The sequence below is a fragment of the Magnolia sinica genome, chromosome 13, assembly GCF_029962835.1.
Source record: "Magnolia sinica isolate HGM2019 chromosome 13, MsV1, whole genome shotgun sequence".
NCBI classification, from domain to species: domain Eukaryota; kingdom Viridiplantae; phylum Streptophyta; class Magnoliopsida; order Magnoliales; family Magnoliaceae; genus Magnolia; species Magnolia sinica.
The window spans coordinates 17,814,745-17,840,091 of NC_080585.1; the positions used below are offsets into that span (position 1 = coordinate 17,814,745).

Sequence of the window (25,347 nt, forward strand, 5' to 3'; positions counted from 1 at the left end):
AATTTGAAAATTTAAGAATATTGTCTATAACCGAGCTTAAAACTCTAAAAAAGAAAATATGTATATAAAAAAAATAAAATTTATTTAGTTAGTTCAAGTAAAGAATCTTTTCTCAAAATTTGAAAATTTAGATTTATTAAAATTAAATCCTAGATATTAAGTTTGATGATTAGATAAAATAAATAAATTGACTTTATGCAGTTAAAAATCAAATTAATTGTAATATTAAGTTATAATTCATTAAATTTCTTATTTAATTCAAGTCATAGTATTTAAATTTAAATTTAAATCCAAATAGTATAATTAATACCTTCCGAATATGTTTTCTCTAAAATCTATATATATATAATTAAGAAGTTGAGTTCCTATAAAATAATCATATTTTATCAATATATGACTAATTAAATTAAAAATCTAAATTTAAAATTGTTAGAGTTGTTTCATTTGAGATTTAATCAGTTGAAATTGGAAGAGTGTTATGAGTGATCTTTTCCAATTTAAACATTTTTACTTTATAATTTCTTTTTGTTCAGAGTTTATTTTAGTTAAATCTGAATTTAGTTTCAATCTTAGAATATTGTAGGTGGCCTTACTTCAATTTGGAATTTCTAGTTAACAATTTTATTTTGTTATAAAAAAATATTAAAAATAATTTATTAGATTACAATTGCTAAACCTAAATCATAATTTAATTTAATTAGATACTGGATTTAGGTTGGATTACCATCTTGAAAGTTTATATACTTCATTGATTCATAATTACTATGATAAATTTTTTAATTCGAATTTAAATAAAATTTTAATTTTAATTATTAAGTTGTATTAAATTAAATATGAATTTATTATGTCAAAAATAAATTATGAATTTTTCCTAAAACGTAGGATTATCTCTATTGTGAAGTTAATCATTAATTCTCATTATTTTCTTTAGACTCTAAATTTAAGAAATTAAATTACCATTAATTAATAATGTATGAATTCAAGTTAATTTGATATTTTCTAAATTCCTAAGTTTAAAATACATGAAAAATTAAAAAAATTAAATCATGAAGAAATTTAATGATTTGAATAAAAAAACTACACCCAATAACCTTATGCAATTAAAATTGCGTCGTATTGTAAATATAAAATTTTTAGAGACTGTTGTATATTTTTTCTAAAAATTAAGCAAACCTTAATGACTATAAATTAATTATTCTAAACATGTAAATTTTGGGTTCTTAATTTATTTTGAGGTGTTTTTTTTTTTTTTTTTTTTTTTTTTTTATACATTTTCTCTTAAGATATTTATGTTATAATCCACTTTTCCTACGCACCATTGTATATTAGGTCGAATCTTAAGGAAAATGGTGTGAAAACTTTTAGAAACTAAAATTTTAATTATTTAATTATAATAAATATTGACTTTTACGCATAATTTGAAGATAGTGAAGAATATGTGATATAACACTGTACTTTGTAACTAACTTATTGTAAGTTACATATTTAATAATTCCGATTTGGATTAATGTTGGTCATTCATATCATGTGTGTATTTATTTTTAATTAAGAATGAAGATTCAAATGCGTGTGTATTGCCCTATGAATGTCCCTAAAAATATATCTGATGCACTGTCCTATGAATGCCCTTAAAATATAAGTAAGGCGATTGTGTCTCTTGGGTGAAAGACCCTAAAGATAACAAGTAGAACAATCGTGTCCCTTGAGTGAAAGACTCTAGAATTCATTGGTATATTTGGAGCCTCCTTTATGTATGATATATGAGTACAATCGTGTGGGCGGACATACGTAAGATGTATAACTGGAGTAATAGTCTGACCAAGTAACATATGAATGAGTCCCTCATTATGACATATCGAGGCGTGGCACTGTGGGCATCCATGGTTAGGGCTTAATGTTAGGCAGGTTGGTGCTCAACTCCAACCCAATCCAAGGTTCTTATACCTCAACCCTAACCTAACCCATGGTAACCTCGGGTTGGGAATTCTCAACCTAAGCCCAACCCAAGCGAGCTTGGTCATGTTGGTCAGGTGGATAGATGCTAATATTTTCGTTATTACATTAGTCTATTATATTTTCAATATACGTCTTATTTTTTGTATCTATGATTTTATTAATTATATATGTAGTTATTTATTGCAAAGAACTTCATTTTTTCTAAACAAACAAGATAAAATATATGACTACTCCTTTAAAATGCGTGTTGTGTAACACGCAATCTATTTGGGAGAGAGAAATCTAACGTATCTTGTTAACTTGAGTCATCGAAAATGATGTGGACCAATGAAACCCAACGGCAATGAAATTTCCTGTGCCTTTAACATAGACGATCCGCACTCAATTATAATTTATAACTTATATATTGATTGGGTTTGGGTTGGGCAACCCAAGACCTCAACTTGACCTTGACCCAAGTTTTACCGGGTTGGTGTTTATATAGCCCAAGTCCAACACCGAATCTGATACATCTTGCCCGAGCCCAACCCAATGTTAGGTCGGTTGGGTTGAACCCACCCGACTTTCAGCTTATCCATCGTGTACGGTGTTATAATAAATGATGGATATTTATTTTATTATTTATGTGGATCATGGACAACATTTCATTCATAGCATCTTTACGATTCTATTATTTGATTTCATATTCCGTTGTATTTTATATATTTATTTAAAATTATCTCCTCATTTATAGAATTTAATTAAATCTAGCTAATAACTTCATATTTGTGTAGGATATATGTTAATGCTAGATCGGGGTAGATCGCGCCCACGGGTGTCTTTTTAGGGCTTTCACAATATATTTAAGGTATGGAGATATTATGTTAGGCTTGGAGTCACCAATAGCCAATTACTTAGATTTTCATAGTTGACAACCTTGTAAAAACCTTCGGAGAAGGAATCGTTGGATTCCTTGTCTTAAAATGACTCCTGATCTGGGATCGAAAAATCTCGACAAGGGACCATGGTTATAAGAGGAAAATATGTTAGGCACCTTCTCTGCCTGTAGGAGCGTATGATCTCTACTTTATAGGAATAAACAAAATGTGAGGGGATTGAGTGGATTCTTATACATTGATGATGCAAATGTGTGTGGAATACAGTGTGGCGATGTGGTACCTACAATGAGCGATGGCCCGGGTAAGATAAATCTACTCTGACGTGCCCACTTAAAGAAGTGATTGAAGCCTAGTTACTCTTAAGTTTTTGATGGGTAAGATTTAATATACTGGCAAGCTGCAAAGTATACACTTGAACCGATTAGACCAACAAGTGAGTTAGACTGAAGATGATGATGCACAATGATATATGAGTATAAATGAAATTGTTCATAGCTGGATGAATAGTGGATGAGTTGGTTATAAGGATTTGTTTAAGTGATTCATATGCCAAAGGTTTAAGCCGGGTTAAGTTGACATGGGCTAGATGGGCTTCCTCGCTTATACTATCCCTCTCCCTTGGTGCGGATGGATGGGCTAGATCCCACTCTCCTTTTGTCATTGTTCTCTTCCTTAAGCCCTCTTGGTGAAAGGTGAGTGATCTAAGAAATGAAGGGAGACAGGGTATTTATAGGGTTATGGGTTAGTTTTCTGGTAATTCTTGGAAACTCTAGGGGTAAAAGGACTCTAAGGGTTAGGATTGGTTACTGTCATGTGGTGCAATACGAGCAGTTGGATTAAGGAATAAAGGCGTAATTTTGAATGAATTGAGGGGCAACAGAGTCATTTTCCTTTACAACATGTTTGCTAATGAATCTAACTGATGTCATCATCCTTCCTAACTACTCTATTAAAGATGGAAGGTGTCCACGTGGCAGGCGACATATTGTGTGCCGCCCACCACGTGGATGGTCTCCATTTTTATAGGGGCACTATTGGGTGATGTCTTCCCTCTGGTTTACTGATAATTGCATTGTTGTGGTCCTAGGTGCTAATGGGGTTGGGCATAGATTCAGGTTTTAAGCTGGGCTTGGTTTTGGGTTGACTGGCTTGACTGAGTTGAACTTGATTTGGCTGAGTCGATTAAGGTGGTTTTTACTGTGCTCTGATCAATTTGTCGGCCTCGTGTGAAGTGTCTACAATATGATCGTATTAGGCTTGTTATGCTCACGCCACTTAATTAATGTTACAGGTGTTGTGTTGGGTTACTTTGATCAAGAGGCATCTACTTTTAATTTTCATTTAGTTATTAGTTTTTAAATTTGAAAATTTGAGTTTTAATGTAATAAGACAAATAGTTTAAGGTATAGTCGTTTTAGTAGTGGATGATATGATATAATGTTTCACTTATTTAGATTTGAATTTAATAGTTTTTTTTTTATAAATAAAATTAAATGTGAATAACTTTATGAGATTGAATAAATTCATGTACAATAATTTAATTTATTAATTTAGATAACCTAGTTAGAATTTAGATATTGACTAACCCTACTCAATTACTCAAAATTTTGAGTTGTTACAATACTTGTGTAGATGAGCTGACTTGGATGAGTTGCATCAGACTTATCAAGTCATCCATCCAAACGGTAAATCACCTCTTCAATCACTGGTGATGGGCGTGACCTGGACACTGGAATTTTTTCCCTGGGGAAAATTTCCAAAAGCCTTGCAATGAAAAGAATAAGGATTAAAACCTTCTAATATATATATATATATATATATATATATAGAGGAATGTTCACACATGTTCTCCTGCGAACTTGTGAGAACTTTTTAAGAACTCATCTCCTATGATGTGAGTGTAAAATCTAAACTGTCTATGTGATGCAACACCTTATGAAACCCCCAAGGCTTGACTTTCACCTTGATCCAAAACTTTGGTGGGCCATGACAAAAGTAAACAGTTTCCTCCCTTGATTTGTCTCTCTCTTTTGCCATGGCCCACCAAAGTTTTGGATAATGGTAAAAGTTCTGCCTTAAAGGTTTCATAGGGTGCTGCATCATATGGAAGGTTCAAATTTTGGGCTTTTAATCGTGGGAGATGAGTTTTGAAAAGGCTCGTGAGATCTAGTGCAAGTGAGCATTATGCGCAATGAGAATTCATCATTCGTGATATGAGTTTAAAATTTGAACCATCCACATGATGCAACACCCCATGAAACCCACAAAGCCCAACTTTTACCATGATCCAAACTTTTGGTGGGCCATGGAAAAAATGAAATAGTTTCCTCTCTTGATTTGCCTCTCTTTTGCCATGACCCACCAAAGTTTTGGTTCTGGCTAAAAGTGGGGCCTGGGGGTTTTATGGGGTGCTGCATCACATAAACGATTCAGATTTTGCACGTCACAGGTAATGAGTTCTAAAAAAGTTCTCATGAGAACTAGTGTAGGTGAGCATTCCTGTAATGTTGAGAGAGAGAGAGAGAGAGAGAGAGAGAGAGAGAGAGATGCTCACACACTAGTTGGACCGTGCATTTTGGTCCAACTAGCTCAGCATTTAATGAGAAAAATTTTCTCTAATGCTAATTAATGTTGAGAGTGCGAAGCCTTTTAAGAGGTCTTTAGAAAATGATCTCTAACTTGGGTGGGCCCCACTATGGTGTTAATATAAAATCCACCTTGACCATCACATATGTCACCCCATTTTAGATCTAAGAACCGAAAATCAACTTCATCCATGGTTCAAGTAGACAGCACAATTAGAGAGAGTGTTAAAAAAAAGCTTACCTTTTAAAATAATTCCTTTCACGAGGCACACTTAAATCAAGTATGGGCCTGATTTTTGAGTTCTATGCCTAGCTTTTGATGTGGCATCTAATGGTTCGAATGGATTTCAGTTACTCATGATCGTGGGTACTGTAAAAATCAAAGGCAGATGTCTCTCCCTCTACTGATTTTTGAGTTCTATGCCTAGCTTTCGGCCGGTCTTGTGGTAGAATACTGGACCCAAATCCTAGGTTGGGCCTAAAAGGTAAGCCCGTTTAATAATCAGGTTGGGCTCAGGTGGTTTTGTTTAAGATCCTGACACCTCAGCCAGGCCTGTTTAGGATTTGAGGGACATTTTTATTATCTATCGTTAATGCGTAATGGGGCACAGTAAACAGACAACCCAATTCTTGACTATAAAATGACTTTTTTCCCCTTCTGCACTAGAAAGATAAGGAAGTGATTATCTGTACCCTTGAACCCTCGGTGATTGTCGAATATTAATGGGACTGATTTTAAAGTTTGGACCTTACACAGGCGCTTATGTCTGAGGGAGAATGGTTTGGACAATTTAATTTAAGTTGCATGTATACCACACATCATGATGGCCCATATAATCAACACTATCACCGAGTGTTAACAACACTGTCGATCGACACTACTGGACAGGGATCCATACCTGCGTGTGTCAAATTGCCGTAGTTTCAATTTCTGTGGGGGCCAAGGTGATGTGTTGTGGAAATCCAGTCCGTCCAGCAGGTGAGTTTCCCTCTTTTAGTCGCCAGGCTTAAAAAATCAGCCTTATCCATTGTTTTGGTGGGTAAAGGCAATATGAACAAATGGAGACATGACGCTCACTGACGTGGACTTGTATGCACCGCACCATGTCTTTATGAATCTTGCGACCTGTTTAGTGCGTACAGACCCACCTAGATGTATGGATAGCCCGGATAAAAAAAGTTCAATCCAGAACTCGGGTGGGGCCACACCAAGCAATTTTGTGGTTTTGTATATTATTATGTATTGTTCCAGATTGTGGGTCCCATCTAAGTTTCTGTCTGATTAATTTTTTGGGCATCTCATTTTCTTGAGGAGACGTGCCCTACATGGCTGTGATGTCCGACACACATCACGGTGGGTCCTCTGTGGGTCCACATACAATGCAATTGACCCCACTGGTTCATTTCACTAACAAGATGCGGGAACACACTTGTGATGTGCTGGATTCAACGCACAGCTTTACATGGCACACATGTAAAAGATCCAGCCCATCCATCAAATGGAAGGAACTTTTAGAAAATTTCCCCTCCAATTATCAGGTACGCAACATTTCTAATTTGAACATCCACCGTTGGTTATTTGTTGTAATTGTCCTTTTTTCTCACACCCGTGTGGCCCGGTCCATTGGGTGTACTAAACCAGGCGTTAGATTATAGAATTTTCACCGTACGCCTTTGCTAATGAATGGCTCGGATATTGCAAATTAATGGGATGACACCAGGTGCACCGCGATTCACCAGGTAAATCCCACGCGAGCGAGTACACTCATCATGCCCAGTACAAATCTAACGCCTGATTCTCTCTCAAACCGCAAAACAGCCATGGCCACGTCTCCCTCTCCCCCATCTGCTCCCTTCTCAGCCAGCCAACCATCAATCACGAGCTCGAATCCCAACGCAACCAAATCCCATTCCTACAACTACTCTTTCTTCCTCTCTCTCTTACAAACCCACAGCAAAAACGCAAAACACGTGAAATCGATCCACGCCCAAATCCTCAAAACCGGATTCGAACACAACATCAATCTCTCCACAAGGCTCCACGATTTCTATGCCTCGCAGCGTAGCTCAAGCGCTGCCCGAGCTGCCCGGTCCCTTTTCACGTGCATAGAAAAGCCGGACGTGCTTTCATGGAACCTCCTGATCAAGGCTTGCTCCAAGAACGGGCAGTTCGGGCAGTGCATGGAGCTCTATGTGGTCATGCAACGGGCTGGGTTCGAGCCGGATGGGTTCACCCTCCCTTGCGTCCTGAACGCCTGCGCCGGATTACCATCGCTGCCCGCCGGGCAGGCGGTTCATGCCCGCGCCGTGAAATCCGGGCATGAACGTAGTCTTTATGTGAATTCGGCATTGATTCATATGTACGCCCATTCCGGCAATGTCGATCATGCAAAGCAGGTGTTCGACGAAATGGGTGGCCGGGATTTGGTGTCGTGGAATTCAATCGTTAGCGGGTTCATGAAAGAGGATGCGTGCGAGGAGGCTCTGATGGTCTTTTCCGAGATGCGGTTCTCGGACGTGGAGCCGAACTGCACCACATTCTCAAGCGTAATTCCAGCTTGTGGCCGGCTCTCAGGAGTGCAGCTCGGGCAGGCCATTCATGGGCACGTGATTAAATCGGGTGAGGATGTTTGTGGAGATGTCTCGGTGAATTCATCTCTTGTGTTCATGTACTCCAAGTGCCATGACATGGACTCTGCAGGATGGGTCTTCGAGTCCATGCCCGAGCGGAATGTGATCTCTTGGAATTCTATTCTATCTGGCTATGTTCAAAACAATCAAGAGGGAAAAGCTTGGGAATTGTTTAAGCAAATGCAAGTTGAAGGGATTGATGCAAATGAGATTACATTGACTACCATGATCATGGCCTCAAATGGCCTGATAGAGGGGAGAATGATGCATGGTTATGTAATCAAAATGGGATTGATGGAGGAAGAGATTGTAGGAGCTGCTCTTATAGACATGTATGGAAATTTTGGGAGTTTGAGAGATGCTAGGAGTGTTTTTGATGAAATTCCAAGAACTGAAATGGGATCTTGGAATTCCATGATTTGGGGCTATGTGAGAAATGGGCAACCTAGAGAAGCTCTCAATATCTTCCTCTTGTTGAGGGAGATTGGACTGAAACCAAATTCAATCACACTAGTAGGAGTCTTGAGTGCCTGTGCAAATCTCGGGTTACTGCAACAAGGGCGCACTGTCCATGATTACATCGTCGAGAGCAGGACCAAGGTGAATTTGATTGTGGGTACTGCATTGATTGACATGTATGCCAAGTGTGGGACAGTAGAGATGGCTAGGGAAATTTTTGAGGGGATGAAGGAGAAGGATCTGGTGACATGGAGTGTGATGATATCTGGCCATGGCTTGAATGGACAGGCGAAAGAAGCCATTGATCTGTTCCATCGAATGGTGGCCGATGGATTCCAGCCTGATAATGTTGCCTTCACCTCAGTTCTATCTGCTTGTAGCCATGCCGGTCTGGTGCAAGAGGGGTGGGACTATTTCAATAAAATGACCCATGTTTACAACCTCACACCAAAGAGCGAGCAGTACGCTTGCATGGTCGATCTATTGGGACGAGCGGGCCGTCTTCATGAGGCCCTTTCCTTCATTGAGGAGATGCCGATTGAACCCGGAATCTCCGTGTGGGGCGCATTGTTGGGTGCATGTCGAATTCACAAAAACACAGAACTAGGAGCTTATGCAGCAGAGAAGCTTTTCAAATTGGATCCGAAAGATGCAGGTTACTATGTGTTGCTTTCGAATCTCTATACATCTGCAGGTCGATGGGAGGACGGGACCCGAGTGCGGGAACTGATGAAAACCAGAGGCCTCCAGAAGCCACCTGGTTGTAGCTGGGTTGGTCTGAATGGCAGGGTTCATGAATTCTACGTGGGTGACAGATCACACCCTCAATCTGCTGTGATATATGAGAAGTTGGAAGAGTTGGGGTGGAAAATGAAAGAACTTGGCTACGTTGCTGACACGAACTTAGTGCTACATGATGTGGAGGAAGAGGTGAAGGAAGATAAACTTAGTAGCCACAGTGAGAGGCTAGCCATCGCCTTTGGATTGATCAACATGGGGCCTGGTGAGCCGATCAGAGTGACCAAGAACTTGCGCGTGTGTGCGGATTGCCACCATGTTACGAAGCTTATCTCGAAGATCACTGGACGGAAGATCGTTGTGAGAGATGCGCATCGATTTCATCATTTTGAGAAAGGTGAGTGTTCTTGTGGGGATTATTGGTGATGAATTCCAGATGTTGGATTGATCATCTTTTCTAAAATTATCTCTAATTCTGTATGATTGGTGATTCATTTATTAAAACCAACCAGATTGACCATCTGAATTCAGGGTGGCTCTTTTCGGATTAGTGACAGGTTAGCGGTATATCATGTGATGGAGTGGGACTCAAGGAGTTTCCACATTAGTTCGTTGAGGTGTCTACACAGGTCTGTGGTCCTCTTTTATATTTTGTCGAGAGTTTGGATTGCTCCACCTAAGTAGAACGAAAAGGAGGAATTGGAAATTCAAAGGGGGAGTCAGAAGCTTCGCTTCCGGTAGCTTGCTGACTCTCCTAGCCAGAAGAAGGCTCAGATTGTGTAGCTTCAGTTGTGTTGGGATGGTTGAAAGAGGAATCCGGATTGTGGAAGTCGATTGGGTGGTGACCCAACGCCTCTCTGCTAGCTAAGTGATATATATGTTTTATATCCACCTGTCCATCTGTTTTGCCAGCTCATTTTGTGGCATGGCCTAAAAAACGAAGCAGAACGGAAGCTCAAGAGGACCAAGCTACAAGATAAATGTTGGTGGAAGCCTTCCTAGGGCCCATGTAATGTTTATTTTCCAGCGTATGTATTGATAAGGGCATATAACCTGAATGAAGAGAAAACACAAATATCAGCTCGATCCAAAACTTTTGTGGCTTCTCGTGAGTTTTTAATGGTGGGCATTCAATCACCAATATTTCTTGTGGTGTGGTCCACATGAGCTTTTGATTTGCTTTGTAGTCGGGCTCATGCACAAAAACGAGCTAGAAAAATGGAGGGATGATATGGATAAAACACAAAGATCATGGTGGGCCACAAAGGTCAAAACTCAATCCACTTTCTGGATTGCCAGTTGACCCAACACCACATGGCTTGGGACTGGGGGCCACTGTGATGTATGTGTTCTAGGCTGCCCATGCCATTTTGCCAGCTAATTTTAGGGCATGAGCCCAAATTGGATCATACCTAAAGCTCAAGCCGATCACACTACAGTAAATGCTGGGGATTGAATGCTTAGTGTTGAAAACTTATTAGAATATATAAAGGTTTTGGATCGTGCTAATATTTGTGTTTTACTTCATCCAAACAAATAAACATCACTTGAACCCCATAAAGGTTTCAACGGTGACTTGATCATCTCCATTGTTTCCTATGTTGCAGTCCACTTGAGCTTTGGATATGCTTCAATTTTAGACATACTCTAAAGTGAGCTGGCAAATGGATGAATGATGTGGATAAAACATATACGTCATAGGGCCTTGTTCCTGTCAACACCGGGCTCTGTTGAGTCTGAGCTCAATATAACAAGCCTAGCTCTCTCTACTTGAGGTTGCAGGATTTGATTGGATAATAGTGACAGTGAGAGATGGGTTGATCCAGTGAATACTCTACTCAATACCTTTCAAACATGCTTTGTGTGAGCCTCATTCTGACAGCCTACCCTGGCCAATCAAATCCCACCATGTCTGAAGGAGCTTCCACATCCCCGTCTAACATTCCTTGCATCACCCATCTTTAACTCCCAAATCTCGCCACATCCCAACACAGCTGAGCAAGATGGTGTTGGGCCATCACACAATCTGTGTCCAGGCCAGAGGCACCCCTTCCAAAGGGTCTCAATATAGCACACTCGGCCTAGAGTCTCTCCTTCCATCCTTTCGATTGAGCGCAAGATGGTAGTGATCGTTTCTAAGTCTCAGGTAGACCACACCATGAGAAAGATTGGTGATTGAAAGCCCATCATTAAAAACTTATCAGGACACAAAAGTTTTTCGATCAAGTTAATATTTGTGTTTTCCCTTTATCCAGTTATTTGAGTCAAATGGTTGGATGACAAATAAAAATTACAGAGGTTTCAGGAAGTTTTTAACGGTGTGTGTGTTCAATTATCATTGTCTTTTGTGGTGTGGTCTACCCGAGACTTAGAACTGCCTCATTTATTGGATCATGCGCTAAAATGAGTGAGAAAAAAAATGATTGGACGGAGTAGATAATACGCATCGTGGTGGGGCCCACAGAGCTTATTCCAACCAGTACCGAGTTGTCTGCCGAATCCAAAACTGAAAAAAGAATCCCGTAACAGGGGTCATACTGACCACATGGACAGTTTAGATCATTTTTAGCTGCGATCACGTGGGCTATCAGAAAGAAATTTGAGATTCAAGTGCGATGGGCGGTGGAAAATTTGGGTTCATGAACCGGTCTTAGTTCACCGCCGCTCATCAGTTGACACATGGCAGTAGGGATGCAGCCGTTTGGCGATCTAGATCCACGGATGCAGCCGTTTGACGATCTGGATTCACCAACCGTAGATCCATATATGGTCTGGTGGTCAGTATGACCGACATGAACTAGAGTCATAGAAACATAACCCTTTTGCATCTTCACATCCACCGGATTGATGGTCCACCGATCAGATATCTGAGACTTCTTGATCGATTTGATCATATCCATATTTTCATTGCTAGTCACAGCTAATGAACGATTCCGATCTACATCTGCTCTTGACATGAGTGCGGTGCACCGTAGAGGGCCACATTTTTAGGTACTCCCGCAACACACTCACCTCTCCTTTCGTGGCTGCATCCCCGCCAAACGAAGCTGAGTACTTCGGATTTAATCTCAGCCGCTTGTAAGCTTGAAGCTTTCCCAACTGACATTTCCCACCCACTTTTCTGACTGCAAAAGGTCAATCCCACCTTATTTTAGCAAACAGCCACCTCATTACCGTCGTTGCCAAAGCTCCTCTTCTTACACCTTCTCTCAATCTCTTCTCCGCAAGAGATTTCAGATGGAAATCAGCGCCTCTCCTCTCCAAATGCGCATTCAATCCCCACCTCTCGATTCTCGATTTTCTCCAATCTCAGACGGTTTGTCGTTCGGATCTCGTTTTGCTCCTTTGAAGCTAGGGTTTAGATCCAGGCACCGCGTTTCAATGGCGGATTCGATGTCGAGCGGTGAAAGCTACGGTCCTAGTTCTTTGGTGAAGGAGCGGCGGTTTTTGTCGACGGAGAGTGAGGTTTCTGTTAGGCCTGTTTATAACCCCACGCCTCCGGACCGGAATCTACGAACTCCTCACAGCGGGTGAGGAAAATTTGATTTTTTTTTTGCTTCCTGTGATTAGAATTTTCTTGAATCCGAATCTGTTCACCCCCCCTCTAGAAGTGCTTGTTCTGATGGATGGGGTCCACATGCATCAACGGTCGCATGGACTTTCTGTACTGTGAATGGCGCATTTGCAAGTACTCGTGGCGAACAGATGATTTTGACCATCCAGTTTAGTTTGAATATGGACCACTCACATTTGTTTTTGACTGCCATTGAATGTTACCAATCTCTTGGTAGTAATAGTTTGAATATGGACCACTCACATTTGTTTTTGACTGCCATTGAATGTTACCAATCTCTTGGTAGTAATTCTTTGATGATGTGGCCCCATCCAGGTCTGTTCCCGCCTGTTGGACAGTCTTGATCATGGGACTGCAACTGCATGTGGACTCCCAATTACGATTGGCTTGTCAGCCAGCATGAATGTGGACATCCGAGTAATGAACCTGGCGCAAAAATCTGGGCCGTCCATTTATCAGGCCAGTCAAATGTGTGCTTCATATGTGGACCATTGACGATTATTTTTTGAAGCAGGTCACTGTACATGTATAAGTGTGACTCACCTGATGAGTTGATTGGCCTGATAGTTGGGCAAGAAATGTAAACAGTCCATATGCATGCACAGAGACTGTGGCATGCATGTGCATCAATCCAATCTGTCCATTTCACAGCTCCAACGTAGGTAGGCCAACACTTTTTTTTTAAAGGTGGGCCAACAGATGAATATCAAATTATCTGTAAAATCCTAGTATCTGATTAGTGGTGATTTGTTGTTGAATTTGGACTCTAGACCATTTTCATTCCTCCATTTGATGGCCACTGATTGGACCTTCTAGATTATCCTTTCATGGTGATTATTGGTTTGTAACCAATCCACAATGGGCATCAGGATTTGGGTGGTTTGGATTAAGCTAAATGAATGCCTTTTGTGCAATGTCTGTGTGAATGAGGATGGGATCATCACACTCTGGCAATGTGTCAAATAATTTGCTTTTGGACCAGGCAATCACAAGGTGGGTACCACCTTCATGTATCAGATGTCGGTGTCACACACAAGTGCTAGGCTGGCATGTGTGTTGGCACAAAGGTGTAAGTGTGGTCTTAGCAATTAGTAAAGCTCTTTTTGCAGCGTTTTCCATTTCTCTTAGTTTTCTCCAGGGTCCTTGCTCTGTTTAGGGATTGGGTACCTTGAGTTTAGGGCTGTCTGTTTCTCTGTTTGGGCTGTTTCTTGGTTTGGGGCGGTTGCCCCCGCTTTCTCCTCTCTCCTCTCTTTTGTTTCTTTTCTTTCTTTGGGCCTTGCCTTGTTTCTTTGTTGTCTTTTTGTTCTCTTGTAGTTTTGTGGTTTCGGCTTTTTAATAAATTTTCTTATCTCTCAAAAAAAGAAAAAAAAAAGAAAAAAAAGAAAAAAGAAGATTATCCAATGATATAACATGCATAAATTCATAGACAAGAAAAGAGTTCAAATGGATTTTCATTGATTAAGGCTTGTTTCCTGAGAGCAGTTCTTGCTCCTACAATTCTTGAAGATTTTTGCACGCATGGCGATGCACATGCAACAATGATTAGATGATCTAAACCATCTGCTGGGCGCTATTGTGGATGGACCATGATGCAAGTATTCATGCTAACCATCGATTGGTGTTGAATGTGGAGTATAGTCCATTCTTTCAAGTATCCGTTTGAATGTCACTGATAAATGTTTAGAATCATCTCTTCTCATGATTTTTTGACTGTGACCTGTTCATAGCAGTGCCCACAGGGTGGGCATTTCTGGTCATTGGACTGTCACTGCCTGTGCCCCTATCTTGATATCTTAGCATACTCCCATAGGATGAACTCACCTTTATATATGAGCAAATTACCTTTTATTATATGATGGGTATGGTGGATCGTACTCATTCACCTGTCCACGGCACGTGGCATGCATGTAGTTCTATCAAGACAGACACTTTCTGGACCGCACAATTGTGGGCTTGCCAAAAAATCACACCAATCAAATGGTCCATATTTTTATTTATTTATTCCTGTTGAATCCAGACCATTGATCCATTTGATGGCAATCAATCAAATGATTAAAAATGGCACCTCGATTTGACTTTTGGATTTCACCATTTCCACACTAGTGCCTACAATTTAAATGGTCTTGATGCAGGACACATGATTTAATGCTAGCATGCACTGTGGAGATTATGAAAGGGTTCAGAAAGTATTTCAATTAACAAAAGATGCTAATCTACCAAGTAATTAAGAGTAAACAATAGGAAATAAAATCTAATGTAACCTAAATCACATGCCTGCATGCTAAGAAATCACATTAATCAATTAAAACTAGGATCAATAGAAAGATAGAACTTCCAATTTAGCATAGGCACGTTCCACACTCAAGGGATAGATTTGTATGTTTTATGATTATGGTTAGGAATGGGAAAATCTGAAATTGAGGATTTTGTAGGTTTTTTATTTATTTATTTATTTATATAAATTGGGGAAAAAAAATGAGACGTGTGGAGAAAGAAGCAATTTCGACGACCGGAAAAGGAAGTGGTGTCGACGTCTCAAAGACTACTGATCGGCCTTCCATCAGAGAAAAGGGGAAAGGAATAGCAGGTGGTGGAGACTTAGGCAAAGATGATCGGGAATGGATCTTGGTGGAATCGAGATGAAAGAATTGACTCTTGTTGGGACGTAGTCGTAGCAAATACACTTCCTATACCACTCTATATGTTAGAGGCTATCCTCATGCATGGTTTCCCATCAACCTCGAAAAAATCTTTGGGCGGGCGAGAGCAGTTATGGATGTTGTCATGCCTAAAGATAGAAAGAGTGGTGCATATCGTGGATTCGCGCTGGTACGCATGGGTAGCGAAGCTGAACTGGCCAGGGCAGTGGCCATGTTGCATGGAGTCAGCTACGGGGGAAAAAAAATGTTGGTTCAGCGAGCTCGTTTCAGACCGGAAACCTTAACCTCCTTACCTATCAAAAAACGACCCTCTCCCCGCTTTTCCAAACCTTCTGACCTTCCCACCACTCCTTCAGATCCAGTTAACCCGCCTCATGCTCGCTCGGAGGACCTCTCTTACAGAGATGCTTTACTTCATGGCCCCAAGGATGCCACCCCTGACGGACGGAGGATGGTTACCCCCCCAAAGAATCTGATAAACTCAACAGCCAGCGAAGGCCCAGATGAAGTATCGGACTACACGGTAACAGTAGAACAAGAGATCTTCGACAAAAATCGATCCGAGTTAGCAAAATCTGTGGTGATCTTAACTCGGGAAGGGGCTTCGATATCGGAGGTGAGAACTTGGATTAGAGATACTACTGGTTTCCAATATGGAAACTTTGATATTAAACCTCTAAGGTATAACGCCCTTTGGGTTAGAGTTTGTCCAGGCCTCAACCCTGATATGTTAACAATGGCGGGACAGCTGCATGCCTCTGGTCCGGTAGAAAAAATCGTAGCGTGGGATGAATTTTCTATATTCGGTAAAGAAAATATCTGGGTCCACATTTGGGACATCCCAATGGAGTGCTGGTACAATGAGTTCCTCATCAAAGCAGCTTCTTGCCTAGGTTTTATCCTTGAAATCGACTCCAAGACGCAGCAGGGGGTGGAGCTGGGGGTGATCAGAGCTCGGGTGAGAAGAAAGAAAGGCTCCCCCCTCCCGGCCCACATTCACGTCAACGTGGACAACCGGAAAATCTTGCTTCCGGTTCAGAGAGAACACCCAGATTCTTTCCAGCCCAGATGGGGAGATGTCTGGAGATCTAGGGAAATAGCGACCCCCCACCAGGTGTAGCCTCAGAGGAGTTCAAGGGAAGAAGGTGTACAGGCGCCATGCTCCAGCGGACCATCGGTTCATCGGTCTGTCTCATCTATTGTTGCTGACATCGATCAAGATAGCGCCCAGCTTTTGCAGGGGATACGTGGCGCCTTACCCTCAGCGTTCGCATCATGCAAGCCAGACACTATATTTGGAGTCGGCGGAGAGAACTTGAAGGACAACGATCTACACGTGTCCTTGAGGCAGGAGAGTTGAGAAGGAGGGAGGCGCATTCTCCTCATCGGACGTCTTTTGTGCAGCCATGTCACCTCCCATATCACCTCAGTAAGGGCGCTAGCTTCGACGACGTTGTGTCAGCGTCGGGATCTCGACGCGTGTCCCCCACTCGCCAAATCGACGATCGAAGATCATCTCCCATCGACGACCGAGTGTGCTCCCCAAGGCTGACCTCTTTAGTTGAATTAGGGGCAGTTGAATCGGGTCCGTTCTCGACCTGAATCCGACTTTCCCCTCACAAATGGGGATCGATTCGTATATCCGATTCTGTTCCTATCAACCCCATCCCTAACTCCTTCCAGACCTTCAGACTCGACCCTCTTCAAGTCCCTAATCGCTCCCAACCTTTCACCCCAGATCCTAACCCCTCCTCCCGTACAACCCCTTATTCAGTGCTGGACGACGACATATCAAGAGGTGATTTATCAAATAATCGGATATCCGAATCTCACTCTGCATCTTCTGTCCCCTCCTCTCCAGTTACCTCTGCGTCCCAGAGCAGAGATTGGGCAGACCTGGGCCCCTTAACCCTCTTTCAAGAAGAGCTACCCAGTGAAGTGATAATGGCTGAGCCTCTTTAGATGTGCGCTGACTTTCCTCATCAGCATCAGGACCTCTCTGGCGCGGGGCCATCCGAAGATAGAAGCCGAGAAGAAGTTTTCAAAAAAATCCGAAACAAAAAATTGATAAGGGATGCTGTGGGCAGTGTGGGTCACTCACTGGGTCTGTCTTTTGGTAACAGAGTTGAAGACTATACCGACCTTTTCCAATTCATTGAAAATAGGGGAAGACCTCTACCACCATCAAAGACTTCGATAAAACAAGTTAACCGGTCTGCTAGTAATCGTGAGCTCCTCAGACTTCAGCCTTCTCCGGTTTCAGCATCCACATCCTCTGCGAGACATAGACGGAAGGGTACTTGGGGCAACTTAGTTTCCCAATGATTATCTTATCATGGAATGTTAGGGCGTCGGCTCCAAGCAGAAGCAGGGTCTGGTTAAGCGATCAGTCAGGAGAAAGAACCCAGATGTAATTTGTTTTCAGGAAACAAAAGTACCTTCTTTTTACCATAGCCTTCTGGCTACGCTTTGGGGTGTTTAGGACGCAGAGTTTGTGTCTTTAGACGCCACGGGATCCTCAGGAGGCATCTTAATTGCTTGGAGGTCCTCCAAGTGGGATCTTCAGTATTCCTTGTCGGGGAGCTTTTCGAAAGCGGTCGTTCTTCAAGATAAGTCCTCATCTTTTCGTTGCATTACAATCTCTGTTTATGGTCCTAATGAGGACGTTCACAGGAAAATTTTTTGGGACGAGCTGACAGCCATCAAACAGTCCTTTTCAGGCCCAAGTTGCGTTGTGGGTGACTTCAACGTGATCCGTTTTGCGGAGGAGCACCCATGGAAAAGGAGAACAAGCCTCGCTATGTAGGCTTTTTCCGACTGGATTTAGGAGCAGGAGTTGGTAGATCTCCCTCTCTCAGGTGCAAAATTTACATGGTCTAATGTTCGTAAATCTCAGATTCAGTCGAGATTAGACAGGTTCCTTTTATCTTCGGACTGGATTGAGGAATTTCTCTCAGTTCATCAGCTCGCCCTTCTGAGAACGACATCCGACCATTGCCCAATTCTCCTCTCGGTGGCCAATGTTAATTAGGGCCCCAAGCCTTTTAAATTCAATTCCGCATGGCTTCACATCAATGGCTTTAAACAGAAAGTTTTGGAGTGGCAGCCCTCACTCCAGGAGACTGGCTTCGCAGGTCATAAATTGATCTGCAAACTCAGATCTCTTAGGGAGAAGATCAAAGAATGGAAGGAAGCAGAATTTTTGAATAGGGAGCTCGAGAATGAAGCTTTATTTACTGAACTGCATCAAATCGATGCTTCTGTTGAAGGTAAAGATCTCCCAGAGGTAGCTCTATCCAAGCGCATTCAGATCATTCAATCCTTGTCGTCCAGAGTTCTCGAAGATGAACATTCCTGGAAGCGAAAATCAAGGTCTAGATGGATATCGGAGGGAGATGGGAACACCAAGTATTTTCATAGATTAGCAAGTATGAGGGCTCGAGCCAAGGCCATCCATAGCATCACTGTGGAGGGGAGACAGGTCGATTATAGAGATGAGATATCTGACACGGCAGTGGCTCACTTTAAAGCCTTCCTTTCCTCTGAAGGATGGTCTAGACCTCGTCTAGATGAAATCCCTTTCCATTCTCTCCTGAGTTCGGAAGCAAATGCTTTAGAGGCCCCTTTCTCGGAAGAGGAGGCAAAAGCGACAATCAACGCGTTGGAAGGAGACAAATCCCCTTGTCCTGATGGTTTTCCTATCACTTTTTTCCAATGCTTCTGGGACACTGTTCGTCCAGATGTGATGAATTTCCTAATGGAATTCCACTATCGGGGAAGGATTTCTAAGGGCATCGGAGCCTCTTTCATTACCCTCATTCCCAAAGTTGCCGGCGCTTCTTCCTTTTCGGAATTCAGATCCATAAGTTTGATAGGCAGCCCGTACAAAATTCTGGCCAAAATTCTATCCACTAGGCTATCGTCAGTTATGGGGAGCCTGATTTCCAAGTATCAAAATGCATTTATAAGGGGAAGACAGATAATTGATGGAGCCCTGATAGCCAATGGAGTTCTCCATTCCTGTCACAGATCGGGGAAAAAAAGCATCTTCTGTAAGCTCGACATAGAGAAGGCGTACGACCATGTCGACTGGGGTTTTTTTACACTATATGCTTCTCCGTATGGGGTTTGGAGAAAAATGGAGGAGATGGATCAAGTCATGCATCGAATCGGCTCGATTTTCAGTCCTTCTCAACGGTGTGCCGAAAGGCTTCTTCTCTAGCAGCAGGGGCCTTCGCCAGGGAGACCCCCTTTTTCCTCTCCTTTTTCTCTTAATTGGTGAGGCCCTCTCTCAAATGTTGCTTAAGGGTCAAAGCGTTGACCTCTTTCGAGGGATCTCAATGCCTGGAATCCCTATGCCAATTCCTCATATCCAATTCGCTGATGACACTTTGATCATGATTGAAGTGGACTTTGAACATATCATCAACCTCCACACAACTCTAAGATGCTTTGAGGCAGTTTCAGGTTTGAGAATTAACATGTCTAAGTCTAAGGTTTTTGGGGTGAATTTATCGGACCAGGACCTCACCACTTTCGCTGATTCCTTGGGATGTAAGTCTGCTACGCTTCCGATGTCATTTGTGGGGTTGCCGCTTGCTTTAGGCTCCCCCCATTATCAATGTGGGATAAGGTGGTGGAAAAATTTCAAAAAATGTTGGCTACTTGGAAATGTAGGTACCTGTCTATGGGAGGCAGGCTCACCCTTATTAAAGCCGCCTTATCCAACATCTCTATCTATTACATGTCCCTTATCCGATGCTCGCAATCTATTCTGTGTCGGATTGACAAGCTGAGACGAGATTTTTTATGGTACGACAAGGATAATTAGAAGAAATTCCACCTTTTGGACTGGCAAGAAGTGTGCAGCCACTTTCGGGAAGGCGGTGCGAGTATCAAAAACCTGAAAGTCATGAATCAGGCCCTTCTGGGAAAATGGTCCTGGAGGTTGGCCTCGGAACTAGAGGCTCTATGGAGTAGCATCATCAAAGGTAAATACGGGTCCTCTCCAGGGGGTTGGTGGACAAAGGACTCCTCTGCTTACAAAACTTCACATATATGGAGAGGCATTCTTCAAGCCAAAAAGCTTGTTGTTGAGAATGTAGGCTTCGATCTGGGGAATGGTGCCGTAATTCGTTTCTGGGAGGACCGCTGGTTGGGGGACTTGAGACTGAAGGACAGATGCCCTAATATTTATCGCCTAGCTGTCAACAATGAAGCTCCTATCGCCAGCTTTTATTCTTTCTCCGGCGTAGGTATTGTTTGGGACATTCCTTGTTGCAAGAATCTTCATGAAAGGGAGGTCAATGAATATGCAGAGTTACTTGATTGGCTCTCTAGAGTTTACCTGACCCAGACGGAGCAAGATAGAATTATCTGGAAGAGGGACAAAACTTCTCGATTTTCGGTCAAATCCTTGTGCGCAGTTATTGCCCCCAGTCCTTCTCACTCTTCTTTCACCTCTCCATTCATCTGAAATACTTAGTTCCCCCCAAGTTCATCTGCTTCACTTGGTTGGCGTAAAAAAACCGGATTCTTACGATCGACAATTTGAAAAAGAAAGGCATGCAACTAGCCAATATCTGTCTCTACTGTATGGATGGTGAGGAATCAATCGATCATCTCCTGGTTCACTGTCCGTTTATATCCCATATTCGGGCAGACTTTTGCAACAGATTTAATGTCAGCGGGTGCGTGCCGGCCTTTGCTTTCCAGCTGCTGACTCTTTGGCATGGCTTTAAGCTGGGGAAAATCAGATCTCGTGTTTGGAGAATGGCTTTTTTAGCAATCTGGTGGGCGGTATGGAACGATGGGCGGTATGGAACGAGAGGAACAACAGATGCTTTAACAATACTCAGTCTTCGGCTCAAGTTGTGTGTTCCAGGGCGAAGAATTTAATTATTGAATGGGCTGCTAATGTCTCTTATCTCAAGGATTTTAATTTCATGTTCCTAGGACAGTAGTCTGTTTTTTCTCTCTTTTTTTCCTTTTCTGCCACCTCGGCAGTCGCTGTCTTTTTTTTTTTTTTTTTTTCTCTCTTTCAATGAATTCCGTTACTTTAAAAAAAATAAAAAAATAAAAAAAGGAAATTGAAGATCTAGGGTTTAGAAGGTTGTAATGGAAGGAAAAAGAGGAAGACAAGAGAAGAAGCAGAATAACTTTCGAAGGAGAGAGATGAAGGATGTAAGAAGAAGAATACCTTGGGGAATCCACCACCAAACAAGCTTCTACCCTTCCACAATTTACATGGAAGGGAGGGTTTTTTTTAAAAAAAATCCTAACTCCACCACTCTTTGCTTTTATAATTAAAAATTTGGAATTAAAATCCAGCATAATTACAACTGTGCTACTCACTTAAGTGAAGTAGCCCATCATCCAAAATAAGAAAATTAAAACATTTATTATCAATCTTAACTATCAAATAACTCTTAAAAATAACAAAAACATAAAGAAAGCAATACCATAGTCCAAGGGGCCTAGATTTAAAAGATCTGGTGGCCCAATGGCCTGATCGACAAGATCCAATGGTCAAATCGACACTTATAAATCGTACAACTAAAATGATCTCCTAAGTAGCCCACGTGCATCATCCCAAGGTGAGGTCTTTTTGATGCACGTCCAACGCATGTGGGGTCTTCAAAATGGCCCGACGGGCCCCCATTTGGAAGTCGTCTCCCATCCACAAAGAAAACTGCGTTGATGGGAGTGGTCGTCTCCGTCTTTGGTATACCCGAGTAGGTTCTCTGATGTCCCCATCAGGTCTTCATTGATGTACATGCATACCTTATGCATTTTGGATGTGTGCATGAGCATGGTTGAACATATACTGCAGGAGGATCATGTGACTCTTTTGCTTCTACGTAAATGATTTTAGCATATTCTGATACTGATTTGAGTAATTAGGTATGGTGCCCATGATGGTGGCAGTGCAAAAACTGGATTCAAGCATGCATAGGAATGTCAGTACTGATTTGGAGCTTCAATCTTCACCTTAAGCTTTTTAACTTCACTAAATCAAGATGCAATTAACAATGTAGCAGCAAGGAGAAAAGAGATAGAAGAAAAAAGATAAGGTACGAAACTAGGTAGTTAGAGAGTCTCACCACAAGGAGAAGATAAAACTAGAGTCTCATCCTTGGAGTTTTTCCAAAGAGTCTCACTTCTAAAATTCCAATCCTAGGAGTTAGTAACCCTCATTCAATCAAATAATGCCCTATATATATATATATATAGGCATGCTCACGTGCGCACTTTTGCACACGTGTCATGGGCTCAAAATCTGAACGGTCCATGTGATGCGGCACCACATGAAACCCCTAGGGACCAATTTTCACCCTGATCCAAAACTCTGGTGGGCCATAGCGATGAGAGATACAAATCAAGGGAGGAAACTGTTTTCTTTTGCCATGGCCCACTAAAGTTTTGGATCAGGGTAAAAGTTGGGCTCTTGGGGTTTCATGGGGTGCTGCATCACGTGGACTGTTCAGATTTTGGGCTCCCATCACGTGTGATGAGTTCTCAAAAAGTTCTCGCGAGAACTCGTGAGGACCGGTGCTCAGCCGAGCACTGGGCTATATATATATATATATATATATATATATATATATATATGTTCTGGACAGCATAGCCAAGACCTGTACATCTGTGGGGCTTGAGTCCAGGTCTCCCCTCTGGAAGGGGAGAGTACACCATCAGCTAAAAGAAAATAGTGCACCCCCAGCTCACCTAATGAGCTGGGCCTCTTGTTTCATATGTATGGTCTATTTATAACCTATACAATTGCACAAAAATGATCCAGTCCATTTAGGGCGCTATTAAACAAAGCAAATCTAATTAGACTACTCGCTGCCCTATTAAATAAAGAAACTGCATTGAGGAACGTATACGCATCTACAGGCCCACTGGATGATCTAAATGTATTTGGGCCTTCTGGTTGCAGCTATGGAGCCAAAAAGGTGGTCAAAGTTGCTGCTTAGGCTCCTAGACACATTTGTTAGGCTATGGGGTCCACTCTAGCCCTATTTTGATGGTTGGATGTAGTCCTGAATTAGCAAATGTTCGTCTTACTGATTTCTCAACCAGCCAAAACCTTTGGCATTTGTCTGATTTTGGACCTCTTTGGCTACTGACTTAGGTATCATTTTGATGGAAGTACACGGAGATTTTTTGAGGGTTGGTACTTCAAGGTCTCGATTCCAGATCAGAGGCAAAGCTTTTGCTTTATGTATTCGGTGGAGAATCCAGCATTTCCACAGAAACTGGGGACATTGGAAGAGGCACTTCATGGGTCTCGATTTACTGGTGTCGGGGCCCAAATTCTTGGTGCAGATGATAAGTATATTTGCCAATACTCCAAAGAATCTAAGTACTTCTGGGGAAGTAAGTATACAATCCTATCATGCAGTTCTTTGTGTTTTATTTCAGTTGAGGAACCGTTCTTGAGAACTTCATGAATCTGCTAGTTGCTACTTGATGCTTTTAGTATCAGCACTGTTTAGTTATAAAGGTATTCTTTTTCTTTCTTCTTTTTCTTTCTTCTTTTCCTTTTTCTTTTTCTTTTTGAGCGAAATACTTATTATTAGAACATGCTGGATTCAATTGTTAACTTTGTGAGTGTGACATCTTTAAAATCTTCTAATCAATCACAGTTTTATGGGTTTTGTCTATTGAATTGTTAACTTGTGGTTTCTGGCAATTATTTTTGAAATGACATCATCATGGAAGTTGCAATGCAAAGTTTTTCTTAAAGCAATGGAAATATTATTAAATAACAAAATTGGATTGCTTATTAATCAAGACAATCGTGTTTTTTTTTTTTTTTTTGGTTTTTTGGTTTTGTTTTGAACATTTCCATCAAGACAATCAATGGGGGGATGGAAGGTGAGAAACAACTGAAGACAACTTGATTATTTGAAGTGGTATCTTCATTTGTGATATTAATCAAGCTATGATGTATTATTTATAGGATTGTTTAACATGTCTTGCCAATCTGACCATACATATCTGAATAAGCGGCTGGGTTTGCTTAGAGCTGAACACGAGTCAAGCTACCTCAAAAAACTTGCTCGATCTGACTTGGTTGAGCTCAATCCAACTCTACTTGCAGACTAGTTCGGGTCAATCTGAGCGCCTAAACCTGTAGCTCGAAAAAAATCGAGTTGAGTTCGAGCTGGGTCAAGCTCGAATTGACTCGACTCGAAACCAAGCTCGAACCAACTCGCTCGTATTTTATATTATATATATTATAATATATTTATAAAAAAAAAGTTAAAAGTTAAAACCTACCCTACCCGCCCCCCACCTTTCCCTCTTCATTTCTTCGTTTTACCCTACCCGAGCGGCAGGCGGGTAGTGACCCCACCCAACCCCACCACTCGACGAGCGACGGCGAGCGACCCTACCTCTCTCTCTCTCTCTCTCTCTCTCTCTCTCTCTCTCCTTCTCTGATTTCTTTCTCCAAAGGTATGTTTATCTATTTATGTGGTTAAGCTTGGGTTGCGTCGGGTTGGGTCAGGGTGGGCCTCATAGACCCGATGACAAGACCGTCAGTCTCTACCTACATCCTATTGAGGGTAGTACCTAATCCGCGATTTAAAACTAGGTTGCTTGACTCAAAACTCAGCCGAGTCAAGTATCAACAAAATTTCAAACTTTGTCTGAGAGTATGACCCGACCCCAAGTTGAAATTACTCGCCAAGTCAGATGTGAAGGCATTTATTTTAGTTATTTGATGTAATTAATCAAAATATCTTTAATTTAATCATTAAATATTGAGTTGGGTCAAGTAAAGAGTTGGTGGAGTAGAGCTGAACACGAGTTCGAGTTGTGTTGCGTCGGGTTGGGTCAAGGTTAGGCTAAGATGGTTA

General features: G+C 41.7%; 2 protein-coding genes across 4 annotated transcripts in view; both read left to right on the top strand.

Moving 5' to 3' along the window:
* Positions 1–7,217: 7,217 nt before the first annotated feature.
* On the top strand, positions 7,218–9,777 carry LOC131223036 (pentatricopeptide repeat-containing protein At3g12770-like). Its single transcript, XM_058218316.1, has one exon. It carries the CDS (start codon positions 7,241–7,243, stop codon positions 9,671–9,673), a length of 2,433 nt encoding a protein of 810 aa, XP_058074299.1. The 5' UTR covers positions 7,218–7,240; the 3' UTR covers positions 9,674–9,777.
* Positions 9,778–12,292: 2,515 nt separating this feature from the next.
* Positions 12,293–25,347, top strand: part of LOC131223037 (probable tocopherol cyclase, chloroplastic) — a 46,181-nt gene continuing 33,126 nt past the window's right edge. For 2 of the 3 annotated variants that reach the window (XR_009160268.1, XM_058218317.1), the window contains exons 1-2: positions 12,294–12,777; positions 23,616–23,860. Coding sequence is in view for 2 of the 3 variants with exons in the window: in XM_058218317.1 (XP_058074300.1) it covers positions 12,485–12,777; positions 23,616–23,860 (538 nt within the window). In the remaining variant the exon portion in view is untranslated. Of the gene's footprint in view, positions 12,778–23,615; positions 23,861–25,347 lie in introns of all 3 variants that reach the window. The other variant, XM_058218318.1, reaches the window with a different exon arrangement.

What these genes read in the sequence shown, in the direction of transcription:
- LOC131223036 (XM_058218316.1), top strand. Translation starts at nt 7,241, where the DNA reads ATGGCCACGTCTCCCTCTCCCCCATCTGCTCCCTTCTCAGCCAGCCAA.